This window comes from Mustelus asterias, chromosome 18 (genome assembly GCF_964213995.1).
Source record: "Mustelus asterias chromosome 18, sMusAst1.hap1.1, whole genome shotgun sequence".
In the NCBI taxonomy this organism is placed as follows: domain Eukaryota; kingdom Metazoa; phylum Chordata; class Chondrichthyes; order Carcharhiniformes; family Triakidae; genus Mustelus; species Mustelus asterias.
The window spans coordinates 57,402,950-57,419,855 of record NC_135818.1 but is presented as its reverse complement, the minus strand read 5'-3'; the positions used below and the strand labels follow the sequence as shown (position 1 = coordinate 57,419,855).

Here is a 16,906-nt window from a genome sequence, read left to right as displayed (position 1 = left end):
TAGAAAATGTAAATAGAGGTTAATTCCTTCCCCATTCAGAGGGAGATGTATGGGGAAAGACACTGAATTTACCAGGTCGCACATGCATACCTTTGCAGTTCTTTACATTGTGGCAGTGGCAGAGATATTGAAGTGTTTTTTGTACTTGTCTCTATAATGATGTAAAACCTTTTTTTTAAAAGAGAGAAGTAATTTTTAAAATCTTATCATTTCAAATAGATGGCGGTGCTCCTTAAGCATTGTCATTTACAGTTGCATTTGCTTCATTATGATATCATTAGTGAAATAATGGAACTGCTATGATCTAAATTGCCTAGCAACATAGAATTTCCTATGCTTGCTACATTCATACGCACAAGATACATCAACTTTTCTTAGAAATCAATGCATCTTCACTCAACAAATGTTTACAAGGGCTTGCTTAAAGTTGCCCTTAAGCAGACATCACAGATCTGAGAGTCTATTTTTTAAAATTTGTTCATGGGATGTGAGTACTGCAGCAAGGCCGGCATTTATTGCCCATCCTTAATTGTCCTTGAGACGGTGATGGTGAGCTGTCTACTTGAACCTCTGCAGTCCATGTAATGTAGTAGGGAGGGAGTTCCAGGATTTTGACCCAAAGGCAGTGATGGAATGATGATATGCTTCCAAGTCAGGTTGTTGTATGACTGAGGAAAGCTTGCAGGTAGTGGTGTTCCCTTCATCTGCTGCCCTTGTTCTACTAAGTGATAAAGATCATGGGTTAGGAAGATGCTGTTGAAGGAACATTAGCAAGTTGCATCAGTGCATCATGTAAATGTGCACACTGCTGCCACTGTGTGTCAGTGGCGGAGGGAGTGAACTTTTAAGGTGATGGATGGGATGCCAATCAAGCCAGTGGCTTTGTTTTGCATGGTGTAGCGCTCCAAGCTGCACTCACCCTGGCAAGTGGCGCATTTTCCATCGCACTCTTGTGCCTTGTGGATGGTTGATGGCTTTGGAGGGCGTAGGTGAGTCACTCAACACAGAATTCCCAGCTCCTGACTGCTCTTGTAATCACAATATTTAAGTGGCTGATCCAGTTCAGTTTCTGGTCAATAACAATCCCAGGATTTTGATGGTAGGTGAGTCAATTATGGCAATGCCATTGAATATCAAGAGAAAACGGTTAGATTCTCTCTGGTTGGAGATGATCATTGCCTGGCACTTATGTGGTGCAAAAGTTACTTGCATATAGTGACTTTGTGCTTCAGCTTTGTAGTGTAAATACTATGCCTAATGCAGTAAAACTATTACAAGAAACTCTCGTGCTGTTAACCGATCTGAACTGAGGCTGAAAAGTATGAGTAATTAAACTTGAACCTGGTTGAAAACCTTGCCTCTACTTGTGTGAACTAACATTACATTTATGTAGCACCACCACATCCATGTGATGTCACAAAGCTTCATAGCCAATGAAATGTTGTAATGTAGCTAAGTATGGCATCTAATTTGCACACCCAAGTTTCCACAATAGCCATGACAAATCTGTTTTAATATTGATTTAAGGAATAAATGTTAGCCAGGACATTGGGATAGCTTCCATGCTCTGAATTGCACAGTGGAATATTTTATGATCTGACAGTCGGATGAAGTCTCTGTTTAAAATATAGAATCTCCAGTAGTGCACCCCTCAGTATTGAATAGACGTACAGGCTTAAATTATGTGCTTCAAGTCTCTGGTAACACTGGAATCAATTACCACCTGCCACAGGTGAGACTGCTACCAGTGAGTGAAGACTGACACAAGAATGAAGGTATCAGAGGCTAGGTCCTGCCAATAGAACCATCCTCCAAAACAAGTCAGCGCTTTAATTGGTGAAGTTTTTAAAATCTCTGTAAAATTAGTGTACATGGATATAAATGACATTCTATCACATACTAGAAACTAAAACAATGCTAAGGTATTACTTTCAAAGATAACTTTTTGCATTTTAATGAGAATATTAAATATATTTGCACATCATTATTGATGTTGTTTATAACATCATGGGGGCACATTTGTAGAAAATTTGTTGCAAATTGCATTCCAAGATCATAAGGTAAATCTGGATAAGGAGCGCTAATTGATCTTGTTTTTTTTTACATGAATCAACTATCAGACTCTACTGTCTCTTAAATTGCCTCAAAGGCTTTGCTTCCTCACCTTGCCCTACCCTGATATGTATTTGAATATTAATCATTCTCTGCATATAGAATTTCCTGACCTGCTCTAAGTCTGTTTTTAATCAGTTTGCTCACTTGCATTTATTTTCATGGCAAACTTGAGTAATGTTTATTTTAATTATTTTATTTCATTTACTGCCTAATATAAGATTGATGCTCTGTTGTCTTGTTCTATGTCTGAAGTGTCACAGCTCTCCTTCAGTTCTGTGTTATTTGGGATCAGCCTTGTGGCTCTTCTCAACAGTACAACAGAGCGTGGTTGCATTGGAAATGAGTATTATACAGCTTTAGCTTGTTTTATTCTGATTTCAGTGCTTGAACAGGTGCAGGGCATTGTTCAAAGGCCAAGGCTGATGGTCAGAAGTCATTGTTCACATTGGAACCAATTACTTTGGGAAAGGGAGAGGTTCTAAGAGAGCGTTCCATGAGCGGGGTAATAGATTAAAGGACAAAATCTCAGATGTGGTATTTGTTATTGGTAAGATTGTATGGATCATGGTATACAGTGCAGAAGGAGGCCATACGGCCCATCGAGTCTGCACTGACCACAATCCCACCAGGCCCTATTCCCATAACCTCATGCATTTCCCTTGCTGGTTCCCCCTGATGCTAAGAGGCAATTTAGCACGGCCAATCCATCTAACCTGCACATCTTTGGACCATGGGAGAAACTGGAGCACCCAGAGGAAACCCTCACAGACATGGTGGGGGGGGGGGGAGAGAATGTGCAAATTCCACACAGTGACCCAAGCCGGGAAATCAAATCCGCGTCCCTGGTGCTGTGACGCAGCAGTGCTAACCACTGTGCCACTCCTAGTCCTACGTGCTAATAAATACACAAATGGGAGGATAGTGCAAGTAACTGCATATTTGGAGAAGTGATACAGAAGGGAGAATTTAGATTTGTGGAGCATTGGGTCCAGTTCTGGGGCAGACAGTTTGTAGCTGAATAACATTCGGGACGGTTTAAACTAATTTGGCACAGGAGGGCGGAGTTGGTGGTGGGAGCACTGTGGCAGAGATTAATGAAGGATTCTACAGTGAGGCGATATATTTATTAGCAGGTTTGAAGACTGAATTTAATTGGTTAAAGTTGAGGAATTGAGAAGGAGCTCTTCCATTGCAAGGTTATTTAGTGTGGACCCTGGATCGTGCGAAGGAGGTAAATGAGCAAATCTATGGAAAATCTACAGAGAAATGTATAAAAACAGAGGTAATAGTAGGAAATTACAATTACTCAGATATTGACTGGGCAGGAGGAGTCAATATTGTGCAAGTTGGGGGTGAAGATTAGTTAAAATATGCACAGAAGGACTTTTCTTAACATGTTTCTCGCCCAACTGTGATGTGAGCCAATTTCACTGAGTTTTGATTAATTGGAAACAAAGATTGTTCAGGAAAACAGTAACTGAGTAATGGTGGAGATAGCTTGGGTACAAATCAAATATATTTCCATAAGAAGGAAAATTGTGGAATCCAGACCCACCGCTCTAAGATTATAAAGGAAATGGAGGTTAAATTACAGAAAAAGGAGGTTCATGACAAACTAAACACAGTTAAAAATCAGGAAAAATAAGAAATGCATGGTATAACTGAAAACAGATACCAAAAGGGCATTTGGAGAAGAGATTATTGGGTTAAAAGAATTAAGGTAAAAGTTTATTTAGTCACAGGTAGGCTTACATTAACACTGCAATGAAGTTACTGTGAAAATCTCTTGCATTCTTGCATTTATATAGCATCTTTCACAACCACTACTTCCAAAGTGCTTTTACAGCCAACCAGATACTTTTTGAAGTGCAGTCACTGTTCTAATGTAGGTAAAACAACAGCCAATTTGCACATAACAAGCTGCTGAAAATGGTGCAATGATAATCAGCTAATATGGAGTTTGCACATTCTCCTCGTGTCTGCGTGGGTTTCCTCCGGGTGCTCCGGTTTCCTCCCACAGTCCAAAGATGTGCAGGTTAGGTTGATTGGCCAGGTTATAAATTGCCCCTTAGAGTCCTGGGATGCGTAGGTTAGAGGGATTAGCGGGTAAATATGTGGGGGTAGGACCTGGGTGGGATTGTGGTCGCTGCAGACTCGATGGGCCGAATGGCCTCCTTCTGCACTGTAGGGTTTCTATGATTAATATGCTTTCTTGTGATTTTTGAATGTTGCTTGAGGGATGTATATTGGCCAGGAAACTGGGAATACTTTCCCAGCTCCTCTTTGAAATAGCGCTCTGGGATCTTTTATTTCTACCTGGGAAGCCTTGGTTTCAAGTCTCATCTGAAAAATGGTACCTCCAACAGTACAACACTTGGTACTGCATCTGAGTGTCAGCCTTGATTTTTGTACTCTGGTCTGATCAAAACATTCTGACTCAAAAGCTGAGAATGCTGCCAAACTGTCCACAGCTGGCACATAAAAGAAAACATAAAAAGGAACCTAAACGTGTAAAAGGATAGTTCAGAGAATCGTGGGTCAATTAGGTACCATTTAAGATATACTTTGGAGTAGGCCGTGACTTGTGGTACTGAATGAATACACTTGACCGCTGTCTTCACAAAACTAAAATATAGTTAATGCAGTGGAAGAGATGCTGGATAATAGAACAATATTTAGAAATGAGATTCTAAATAGGCTGGCATCCCTTTTACAAGTCACCCAGTCATGAGAGGGTGAATCCTAGGTTCCTGAGGAAAGCTCAGATACAGATAGCAGAAGCTATGATAACAATCTTTTAATTCTTGAAAATGGACATGGTGCCACAGAACTGGAGGTATTGCATCCCTGTTCATAAAAGGGGAGAAGGATAAATCCTGGCAACTGCAGTTCAATCACTCTAATGTCAGTGGCAAGCAAACTACCAGAGACTACTATCAAGGACAAAATTAATTCTCACTTGGAGAACTATGTGTTAATAATGGACAGTCATCATGGATTTGTCAGAGAAATCAGTGTTACTAAGTGTTACTTGGTATTTGTAGCGTGGAAATGGGCAATTTGGCCCAGTCGGTCCATGCCTGTATTAATGTCTCCTACCTAACTTCACCTAACCCCATCAATATTTCCTTCTATTCCTTTCTCACATGTTTATCTAACTTTCCCATAAATCCAACTATACTAGCTGCCTCAGCTACTCCTGTGGTAGAGAGTTCCATATGTGGAACCCGTCTGAGTAACATTTCTTCTGAATTCCCAAATAAATGTATTAGTGACTGTCTTCTTCTTGCCCCCACAAATGGAAACATCTTTTGAGTATACCCTTTTCGGATGGGTATAACCTCTCATTTATTATTCAAATTTTTGCACTTTTCCCAATGTTTTCTATTATCCTGGAGATGAGAACTGCGCACAGTATTCTAAATGCGATCTAGTCAAGGTTCTCTTCAAGTTTAATGTAATTTCTCTGCTTTTCAGAAAATGCTAGAAATACTCAGCAGATCCAGTAGTATCTATGGAGAGAGCAAAGCAGAGCTAATTTACAGGTCGATGTCCTTTCTTCTGGACTGCTAAGTATTTCCAGTATTTGCTGTTCTTATTTCAGTTTTCCTGTGTCTATATTATTTTGTTTTCATTTTCTCTGCCCTTTTTATTCTATCCCTCTAGAAATGAACCACAATATTTTCCACTTGTATGGCATTATTACTTTTAGTGATTTGTTTAATGGAGCCCCAGGTCTCCCTGCTCTTCTACCCTATTTAGACACTTCATTTCCAAAGAAGATGTGACCCTCTTAAACTTCCTACCAAAATGTACTGCTTCGCACTTGTTTAATATAAATGAATTTGCCAATTACACACGCTTATTTTGCAGGTTTATCAATGTCTTCCTTATTTTGTCAAGATTCTCCTTTGTATTATCTACTCCCCTTAAGTGCCATTTGCAAATTATAAAAATGTGCAGACCAGACACCACTCAGATGTACAGTGTTGGAGTTTGTGGATGGCATAACTGTCCTACGCTAATATGTCTCTGTTGAATCGCTCCAGATCAGTCATTGAGCTGGAGTGAGTTGTAGAGATTCTGACACAAGAAGGGGAGGAGTTTCTGGACAGTTTTAACCAGAATAGAGTTGCACCTCAGGGGAAAACACAGGCTCAGGAAAGAGAGGGTGTGACTGTGAGGGAGCCAAGTAATGGGGGTTTTAGGAGAGGAATTCCGTAGGCTCTAGTCCTGTCCATTAGGTGCGATGAATTCACTACCTGTGAGGGCAAAGAGAAAGATTGCAGGGAGGTAGACCATGATGCAGATCAAAACACCATTGCACAGGAGGCTGTTTGGGTTGAGAAGAGTAGAATGTGGTAGCAATAGCAGATTCCATAATTGGAGGGGTGGATAGCCTCATCTGCAACCAAGAGCAAGAATCTCAAAGGATTGCCTACTGGTGCCAGGGTAAGGGATATCTCTCTGGCTAGAGAGGAACTTAAAAAGGGAGGGAGTAAATGCAGTTGTCATGGCTCATGTTGGAACAAATGACATAGATAGGAACTGGAAGCAGGTCCTGCTGAAAGCCTATCAGGAGCTAGGTTCTAAATTTAAAAGGCAGGATTTCGAGGGTGATAATCTCCTAGTTATTGCCTGAGCTACATGCAAATTAGCATAGGAGCAGACAGATCAGAAGGATTAACCAAAGGGCTGTTGTGGAGTTCCCGTTTCAGGGCACTGCCATCAGTGGGGCAGGAAAGAGCTGTATCAATCGGATGAGCTCCACCTGAACAAGGTTCTGTAACCCATTTCCTGGTGGAAAGGAACTGGCAAAGCTAGTAAGGCAATGAGGGATCTACAAGAAATAGCCTAAATGTAAACAAAAGAGGCAGGTAAACACAGGAAAGAATAAAGTAAGGGAGGGCCTTGATGGCAAAATAATAAATAGAATTTATAGAATGGAAGTCTAAAAATGGCTAAATCTAAATTGAGGGGATGTCCTGCTAAAATGTCTGCAGCAATGCACACAGTCTATAATAAAACAGGAGAGCTGGAGGCAATGATGTCAGACATGGGGATTACTGAGACATGGCTATAGGAAAATCAGAACTGAGGATTAAACATTGCACAGTATAGCACGTTTAGAATCGATAGAGAGGGGAAACTGGGAAGTGGTGTAACTACTCATTCAGGATAACAATGACAATAGAAGGGAGTGGAGGAACAAAAAGGCATGTAAATTGGGGAATTGAGTTTTTAAAAAAAACAATCATGGGGAATGTCAACTTCCCAGGTAATGGGGACAGGGGAATGGAGTTCCTGCACTGTGTACAGGTCTCCTTTCTAACCCAATATCAAAAAAAAACCAAGGGAAGATTTGTTATTGGGTCTAGTAATGGGGAATGAGCTGAAACAGAGAAGTAAAGGTAGAACAACAAGGCAATGGTGAGCATAATATGACACTCTTAAGATAATGATAGACATGAGCATGATAAATTGGAGAAAAGCTGAGAATAGAACTTGGGCAAATAAAATGGGCAACTGTATGGCAAACAATATCGAAAAACTATTGGGAGCATTTAAAACATTTCAACAGAATGCAAGGAAAATATGTTCCTGTACAAGGAAAGAGCAAGCTAAACTCTAGTAAGATTCCATGAATGAATAAAAATAAAGGAACAAAGACAGCAAAGGAGTGCAACATCAGGGAGAATGCAAAGAGATCAGGAGAGAAGTCCATTAGGAAGACAAAGAGAAACAAAGTTAAATTATCAAGGAACATAGCAGAAAAGAGTAAAATATTTACAGGCACATAAATAAGAAAGGCTTGATGGAAATAGGACAACTAAGGGATAGATAAAATAATACCACAGGTAATAATAAAGAAATGACAGAAAAATTAAATAATTACTTTGCTTCAGCATTTACCAGGGAGATAAAACGGGTAAATGTGACATTGAACGATGAGATGAGAAATTAGGTAAGTGGTTCTAAAATAAAAAGAATATATTGAATAAACTAAACAAACGGAGGATGAAACCGAGAGTCAAAATCTAGACACAGTTAATTGTTAAAATTTATGTCTAAGGAAAGTGCATTGTCACATTTAGTAAATGTATAGTTGGAGCAGTAGATAACTTACAGGTCCTCCACTTAATAGCAATTTAATTCTAGAGGCAATTATAAATACAGTTTAGGTCTGGTGCCAAGAAGTGACCCTTGACCAACATGTTTTGCTTCAATTTCAGACCCACAATGACTCATTAGGGAAAAAAACGAATATGGCCATGGGTCAACAACATCCTTCCATGATTAGAATCCAAGAACTTCAGAAGGAAATCCATGAATCTAGGCGACTTGTAGTTTCGTTCAGTGGTACACAGTCTGATAGAGAATACAAGCGCCTGGAGAGCACTTTGACCAAGTTACTGTTCGAGTTAGATGCAATCGATACTGATGGCAAGTCTGATATTCAGCATGCCCGCAAAAGTGCAGTGAAGGATTTGGAGGGACTGCTCAAAGAGCTGGAGCAAACTGCAACTCACCCATCTCGGCTGAAGATAGAAAAGGTCTTCGGTGATGCACAACAGTTGGTTACCAGTGAGTTATCTTCTGCAGGGGGTTTGATAACTGAGGAATTTGCTGATCGCATCCAAGAAATCATATTTCAACTGACGCAGGTAAAAACAGGAGGAAAAATTAGTTTGAGGAAAGCCAGGTATCGAGCTTTGACCAGGATTTGTGCAGTTCAGGACATCATTGAAAACTGTATTGGTCGGCAGGCATTATCTTTGCCTCTGTCCACAGATACACACCCTTCTGTTCCCAAGATCAACTCTGTTTTGTGTGAGGTTAGCAAAGCAAGATGGGATGTGATTGGCCTGCTAATGAACCTGAATGCCTTGGAGAACTGTGCACATCTGTCCCGTGTCCTAACAGGGCTGTTGATGCAATTGGATGCTGTAGATGTGGCTGGACACTCAGAAGTGAGAAACTACCGGAAACGCGTAGTGCATGAAATCAATTGTTTGCTGGAACACTTGGAGATGGAATCGGAAGGCGAGGCTGCAGGGAGTTACGATCTAGCGCAACATCAATCCATCAAACAGATAGAAGGAATACGCCAGAAGACAACACAATTAAAACAACAGCTGCTGCAATTAGAAAATGGCTCTGATCTCCATTTTAAATCAAAGGCAGAACTGCAAAGTCTTCTCACTGATTTAGATAAAATAGACATTGGTAAAAATCCATGTATTCGTGAAGCAAGGAGAAGATCTGTAGTTGATGTGCAGGCCGTAATAGCTTATGTTGACCTGAAGGAGTCACTTGAAAAGAGAGCGAACATGGAAGAGCAGCTTAGAGATGAGCATGCATCACAGAAAGCTGTATGGCAGGTTCTGAGCCATTTGTCAGAATTTCAAAAGCAGGTATTGTCATTTGGTGGAGACAGAACTGACAAGAATTACGCGAGACTGGAAGAAATGCTCACAAAGCAACTCCTCGCACTCGATGCGGTGGAAACTGAAGGGAATGATGGTGCGAAGGTTGCCAGGAAACAAGCAGTGAAATTTGCCCAGAATATTCTGAATTATCTAGACATGAAAACAGATGAATGGGAATACTAAATAGCAGTTCCAATGCATGAAGTATGGCTTTTGTGCTTTTGTGACTCGTGCTTTGCACTATTTGTAATAATTTAGAAGAATTGTTCAGGTTACTAGTATATTTAACAATTTCAGGAAGATTAAAGTCCATATCATAAGTTTATGTAACTGATTTAACTAGCTTTTTCAATTTTTCAAAGAAAATTGAGCAGTAAGTTTCTCTTGCACTATGGATAGAATATAATGAATGCTTGGTGTATTTGGTATTTCATTACAGTATCATTTAAGATTTAAAACAAGGTGTGTGCTTAGGGAACACCATAAAAGCAAGGCAGTAAATTGTAATATTTGGAAATATAGCTCAAGTATTGTTGAATTTGGACCCCTGGGTGTTCCTATACTATGCTGGCTACAATCCATTTATATTTTCTTGGGGTTCATTTATGTCCAGGATATTAGCTGAGACAAGTGGGTCTATAGCTGCACATATTTCATAGGTAATAGTATGGAATGTTGGAACTGATCACCGTGATTTATGCATTATTGTTTTTTGTGCATTTCATTTCTGTTTAATTGAAATTAGTCTGCAGTGTTCCCTTTAAACTCTGTGGGCTTGTGACTATGGTAGCCACACAGAATGTACTGTGCTGTGCATGGAAAAAACATGCCACGCACAAACAACATTCCCTTTTAAGATGAGTTTGCGTAACTGTGCGGTGATCTTAAAGGGACCAAGCAATGCAACAAATAGATTGTGCACAGCAGAGAAATTCCTGGGAATATTCTGTAGCTGACAGTTAAATTTACATATTAGTTCACATATATGCTAGCATGTTGTCCCACCGATTTTGTTGCTTTCTCCTAAGACTACATCTATTTTGAAGAGAGAACATTCAAAAGTGAAAGATAGTTTCAGAGGTAAAGACTTGACACTCAGACTTCACTATGATCTTGGGTGTATAGGGTTCCTGTATTTGGCTAATAGTTCGTCAGACTTTTGCACACTACACTTGAGAATCTTTCCATGACTTAGTTGAGAGTCTGGCAACAGCTGTGTGTAAACACATGTCTGGAGAGATTCCATATGGTAACTGTACTTATCAAAGTGCAGTTTGACTGATACCAAATGATACTCAATAAAAGTAGAGGAGAGTTTAAGATATTTGAATCATCATGTGACAATTTTTATAAAATTATGTAGAGGTTGACTGGCAGTTTTATACAAGGATAGGATTTGGGGAGGAAGGACACAATTATCTCATACTGCTCCTTCAAAGATTTAGCAAGGGTATTTTATAAAACTTTAGGATTTTATCCTCACTATAACAATGGCGACTCCAATTTTGAAAGCGTAGAAATGAAAATGTGTGTACGTCATGCAATAATCAATATTATGCACCTTTCAGTACATTGAATAAGTCCAAGGGGAGTAGATCAATCATAAAATTTAATTAATCAAAACTAATCAGAAGTGCATTAATTTCAATATGGACATTAAAAATAAATACATATAAAAATGTAGCACTCTACATCATTGGCTGTCCCACCCCACAAAAATACTGGCTGGTTCAATCTGTTGGATTGAATAAGTTAAGTATCGATGTGCCCCCCAGTTGAGTATCTACTGAAATTGATGATGTACTTCATTTGATTAGCTTTTAACTTTTTATCAATATTACAATGTTGACTTAATCAAAAGTTGTTTTAAATATGGATTAACCCTAGTAATGTACTTTGGAAATTATGGTTAAAGGCATTGCTAGTATTTGGGATGGATGAGGCCATGGCAGCAAATTGAGCAATATTAATTTGCATTTATTAACATGAGCATTATCTTCCCTGTCAAAAGCAAAAAAAGCCAATGAGTTAAATTTGTATTTAGACTCTTAAATTTTGGATTTTGACTTTAGTGATGTCGATATTCCCTCAAATAACACACTAAGTATGCTGTGTCTTTAATGTAGAGTGAAATTAAACTGATTATACCTGGAGTTCAAATCAAAGGATTCAATTGTAAATAGCTTGGCATTCATGCCACCAACTCCACTTGTGTATATTGTAAAGAATAAAAACAGTTGATCTTTTTCCAAAGAGGAACACGTCAGAAATAATAAATTGCTCAAGGTTTGCTCTTGCTATGAATCTACCTCTCAATCCTTAAGTACATTGTTATTCTACATTACTATGAATAACAGTTTTCGATACTCATAACGAAGATCATTTGTTCACCAAATGAGCAGGTAAAATAGTGAACCAGTTGTGATAAGAGGCTCCTTGCCGCAGGAAATATAGCAAGGCTGCAGGTGGGCAGAAATACATAACAATCATATTCTCAACTTTCATATCAATTCTCCAACATAGAATTTAAATAATCTTGATGAGCTTGTAACATTTACCATTATTTTTGATACCAGTTAGCTAAACTGCAGCAGTGTCTTCCCAAAATTATTACACTTGAAAAATGATTCCCTAATTAATAAAATAGTAATTTATTAGTCAAACGAAATATCTACAATGTGCAATCGCTGAAAACATCTTTAAATACCTCAGTTTGTAATGAATCAATATATTTCAATGCATAAACGCTGACTGCATTTAGAATGACATTTGAGAGTAGCTCAGATTTTTTGCACAGTATTATTGTGACACACACACCTGCAGCACCTGGTAGCTGCAACATGGGTTTGTTTCTTTTTACGTGAGGGTTAAATTCAATATCCCAATGGTGTATATCATCAATGGATTCTATTTGTTTTCTTTCGTTGCTTGTTCTTCAGAGTTTCTAGCTATTAGTATGGAGATATTTAGTTAGGTTTTTCTTACGGTATTCTGTCCTGTTGAGCGGTTAACTTGATGGTTTTGCAATTAAGGTGGTGGGGCAGGGGGGTGGGGGAGAAGAGGGATTTGAATGATTTTGTCACATATTCCCCTCAGTATTTTTTGTAAATGGACCCTGTTTGAGATGGTCAAACCTGCCTTGCTTCTTGGGAAGTATTACTTGTGTGGCAATTTTTATGAATGTTATCAATTTTATTATTTTCGTCACAGTTGGATGGATAAAATTGAAATGGACCATTCAAATACAATTCCTAGAAAATTGCATCAGCCTTGCAATGTTAATTTTAGATACAACAATTTTCTTACGATTTGTTTTTTGGAAAAATAAATTGGAATAAAATTGTATTCGTTTTGATTTGGCGAACCAAACTTGTTCAGTAAATGTTTGCCCGAGAAAATGTTGAACCTTGGATGACTGAATCATAAGACATATACAAAAAGGAACAGCAAACAGTGGACAAGTGGCAGGATCATTCATAAAATAAAACATAGAATGCGATCAAACCCTATTTCAGCAAAGAAAAAGTAAATGGTATACACAGGCATTTTTGAGTATAGCAAAGCAAAACTCAAACTGAACTGTACAAATATAAATGATAGATCACATGGAAGTTAATTGTTTTAACAGGGCAGCCTAGTGATTTATTGCTGGAGTAGTCAATCCGCAAATCCAGGTGCCACATTCAATATCCATGTCCCTATAACTTGGTGCTTGGAAATCCAAACATCTAAGTCATTAATGCAAAAGCAAAATACTACTGGAAATCTGAACTAAAAAATAGGTGGTTGACCTACCATCTGAACCTGTAACGTTAATTCTGTTTTTCTTTCTGCAAAAGCTGCCAGATCTGATGGCCATTACTTGACTGTTTTGTTTTTTATTTCAGACATATTGGTGTTTATTTGTTATTTGCTAGTTTGTCACATTTAAATTTGAAAATTGGAAGTTTTGAAAGGGTAGTTTTTAGTGCCATTTAATTATCAATCAGAACAAAATAAAACTTCATAGCCCCTTAAATATACATCTGTGACCAAAAAAAAACACACAACCTGAACACCCCTGACCTACTCTAATTTATATGAGCATATTTAATTCTAGGTCCATTTATCCATGTTGATATCCGTCCCTTACACTAATCAGCTTCAGATTTTTAAAAAATTTGCACCCGCAGGATATGGGCATTTCTGGCTAGGTGGGAGTTTGTCTTTGCTGAAATAGGGTTTGACTGCATTCTATATTATTTTTCAATGGCCCTGCCATTCATTTTATTCTGGTGTTTGTAAACTTTGTTCCTTTTTGAATATGTTATCTTACAATACGGTTGTGCAAAGGCTCACGATTGTGTTTACTATTGTTTGTTATTGAATGGTGTTGGCTTTGAGAGTGTTTGAGTTTTAAGTTTTGATTTATTCAATACATGTTATTGTTTGTCCTGACTGAAGTCTAACTGTGTTTGTGTGAATAAATATTAAATTGAATAATTTGGCAAATAAAATAAAACATGGTATAACCTTTGCCAGTTTACTATTTGCTTTCAAACGCATTCAACTATAGGACAAAATTCTTATTTTTAAAACATTATATAATATTGTGTGAGTTGGTTTTATTGCACCACATTGGTACCAAATAGGCTCTATCGTGTGCCTGGCTTCTCAGAAGTCACCAATGCTTTTTGTGAAACCAGCAGTATTACACCAGCTTCAACTGCTTCACCAATAACCTTCCAGCCATCAAAGGTCACAGATGGGGATACTTGCTGATAATTGCAGTGTTCTGTTCCATTTCCAATTCCTCAGATAATAAAACAGTCCTTATCAGCATGCAGCAAGACCTGGACAATATCGAGATATGGACTCATGACTGTCGAGTAACACTTCTGTCACACAAATGCAAGCAATGACCATCTCTAACCACCTGCCTTTGACATTCAATGGCATTAACAATGTCAAATCTCTATTAGTGTTCTTGGGGTCATTATTGACTAAAAGCATGGCTACATGAGCAGATTAGGGCCTGGGCATTCAGTAACAACTGACAATAAAGTCTTTCCAGAATCTATGTGATGCAAGTTAGAAGTTTGTTGAAATTCTCTACGCTTGCCTGGATGGATGCAGCTCCAACATACAAAGAACTCAACAAGTCAGGCAGCTTGATGTCATCCAGGATGAAACAACCCCCTTGATTGACATCCATCCACTGCCATAAACATTCACTCCCTCCATTGCTGTTGTACTGAGCTTGATTAGTGATGCCTAAATACAGTGGATGAATAAAGAACTGTACATTTGGTTTGAGATGATATTGAGTCTCCAGTGCCATATGCTGGTTGCAACTACTAGTTGGACATCATTGAATAAGGAAGAAAAAGATTTGCAAGTACCTTTGATCACCTCTGGGTGTCACTAAGTACTTGCAACAAATAAATTTATTTGATTGTTACTGTTTTGCAGGCAAGGCAGGAAAAGAGATCATGAAGCTTCCCAGTGAAGCTGCGGCTTTGGCATGTTAGAAGGGGAGGAGTTTGTTCCATCCCTGTCAGCTGTAGATTGCAATATCTTTTTACCCTCTCCTCAAAGTATATCTATCTCTGCATTGCCCACTGGCTCATGTCGAACCACGCTGGTGATTTTCAATTCGGCCACCTCCCTGGCTGTGAAGATGGTGAGGTGGGGCACTCTTCTTCCTGTGGACCATTTCCTGTGAATTTTGCTCCCTCTTCAAGGAAGAAGAAGAGAGGAATATGGCAATGTTGGTCTCTTGCCAATGCCATTGGCTTAAGTAAATAAGTTGCATGTATCAATGCTGCCAGGGCTTCAGCAGTACTGGGGCTCTGGACTTTGCTATAGGGTTATACATCTCCCAGGTTCAGGAATACCATGCACACCCGGCTGCTCAGCTGAGTCTGCATACAGCCTTAGTTCCAACATGGACAAAGGAGCTGAACTTAAGGGTTGAGGTGATACTATCTGCCCTTGACATCAAGGGACCTTTTGGCGAATGTGTGATCAAGGTGACCTAGGAAAGATGGAGTCTTTGAGAATCTGGTTGGGGTGGTGGGGAACTCTGATGTTTGGAATTGTACAGAGCACAAGTGAATCTGGTTGTCTGTCTCCAGTCAATCATCTCAGCTCCAAGACATCACTACAGGAGCTCCCAGGGTGGTGTCCCAGGCCCAACCATCTTCAGCTACTTTATCAATGACCAGCATAAGGTCAGAAATGGGTGTATTAGTTGATGATTGCAAAATGTTCAGTACCATTCACAACTGCTTAGATATTGAAGTACTCCATGTTCATATGTAACAAGACCTGGACAACATTCAGCCTTGCGTTGATAAGTAGCAAGTAATATTCATGCCACGTAAGTGCCAAGTAATAACTATCCAACAAGAGGGATTCAACAGCATTTTCATCACAGTCTACCGCCATCAATGTCCTGGAAGTTACTATTGATTAGAAATTGAACTGAAAAAAAACCTGTTAATACAGTTGCTAGAGATCAGAGGCTGGAAATTCTGTGTTGAATAATTCACCTCCTGACTGCCCACCATTACAATATACAAGTCAGAAGTGCGATTGAGTACTTCCCACTTGCCTGGAACAACTCCAACAACACTCAAAGTCCAAAGATGTGCAGGTTAAGTGGATTAGCCCTGGTAGATGTGCGGGTTAGGTGGATTAGCCCTGGTAGATGTGCGGGTTTGGTGGATTAGCCCTGGTAGATGTGCGGGTTAGGTGGATTAGCCCTGGTAGATGTGCGGGTTAGGTGGATTAGCCCTGGTAGATGTGCAGGTAGGTGAATTAGCCCTGGTAGATGTGTGGGTTAGGTGGATTAGCCCTAGTAGATGTGCAGGTTAAGTGGATTAGCCTTGGTAAATGCGCAGGGTTCCAGGGATGAGGGGTGGGATGCTCTTTCAGAGAGTTGGTGCAGACTCAATGGACCGAACGGCCTCCTTTTGCACTGTAGGGATTCTTTGGTTCTACGGTCAACACCATCCAGGACAAAACAGTCCACTTGATTGGGTCCCGCTACCAGTTTGAATGGTAGTGACAGCAGTGTGTACCATATACAAAATGCACGGCCGCAACTTACAGCCTCCTTTGACAGTACCTTTCAAATTTGCAGCCTCTACTACCCAGAAGGCAGCAGATGCATGGAAAGACCGTCACAAGTTCCCCTCCAAACCACACACCCTTCCTCACTTGGAACTATATTGCTATTTCTTCACTGTTGCTGGGTGAAAATCCTGGAACTCCCTTCTTAACAGCACCGCTACCTCTAGTGATACCAACTTCCCATGAAAGATTAAAAGCAACTTTGATTTCTGACAATAGTTGTCACCTTCAGGCAAGCCTGCTTT

The 16,906-nt window shown here is 39.4% G+C and overlaps 1 protein-coding gene across 1 annotated transcript; it reads left to right on the top strand.

Annotated features, from left to right (window-relative positions):
- Window positions 1-8,353: 8,353 nt before the first annotated feature.
- bag5 (BCL2 associated athanogene 5) lies at window positions 8,354-14,458 on the top strand. The gene has a single exon (XM_078234024.1). It carries the CDS (start codon window positions 8,382-8,384, stop codon window positions 9,726-9,728), a length of 1,347 nt encoding a protein of 448 aa, XP_078090150.1. The 5' UTR covers window positions 8,354-8,381; the 3' UTR covers window positions 9,729-14,458.
- Window positions 14,459-16,906: the final 2,448 nt, after the last annotated feature.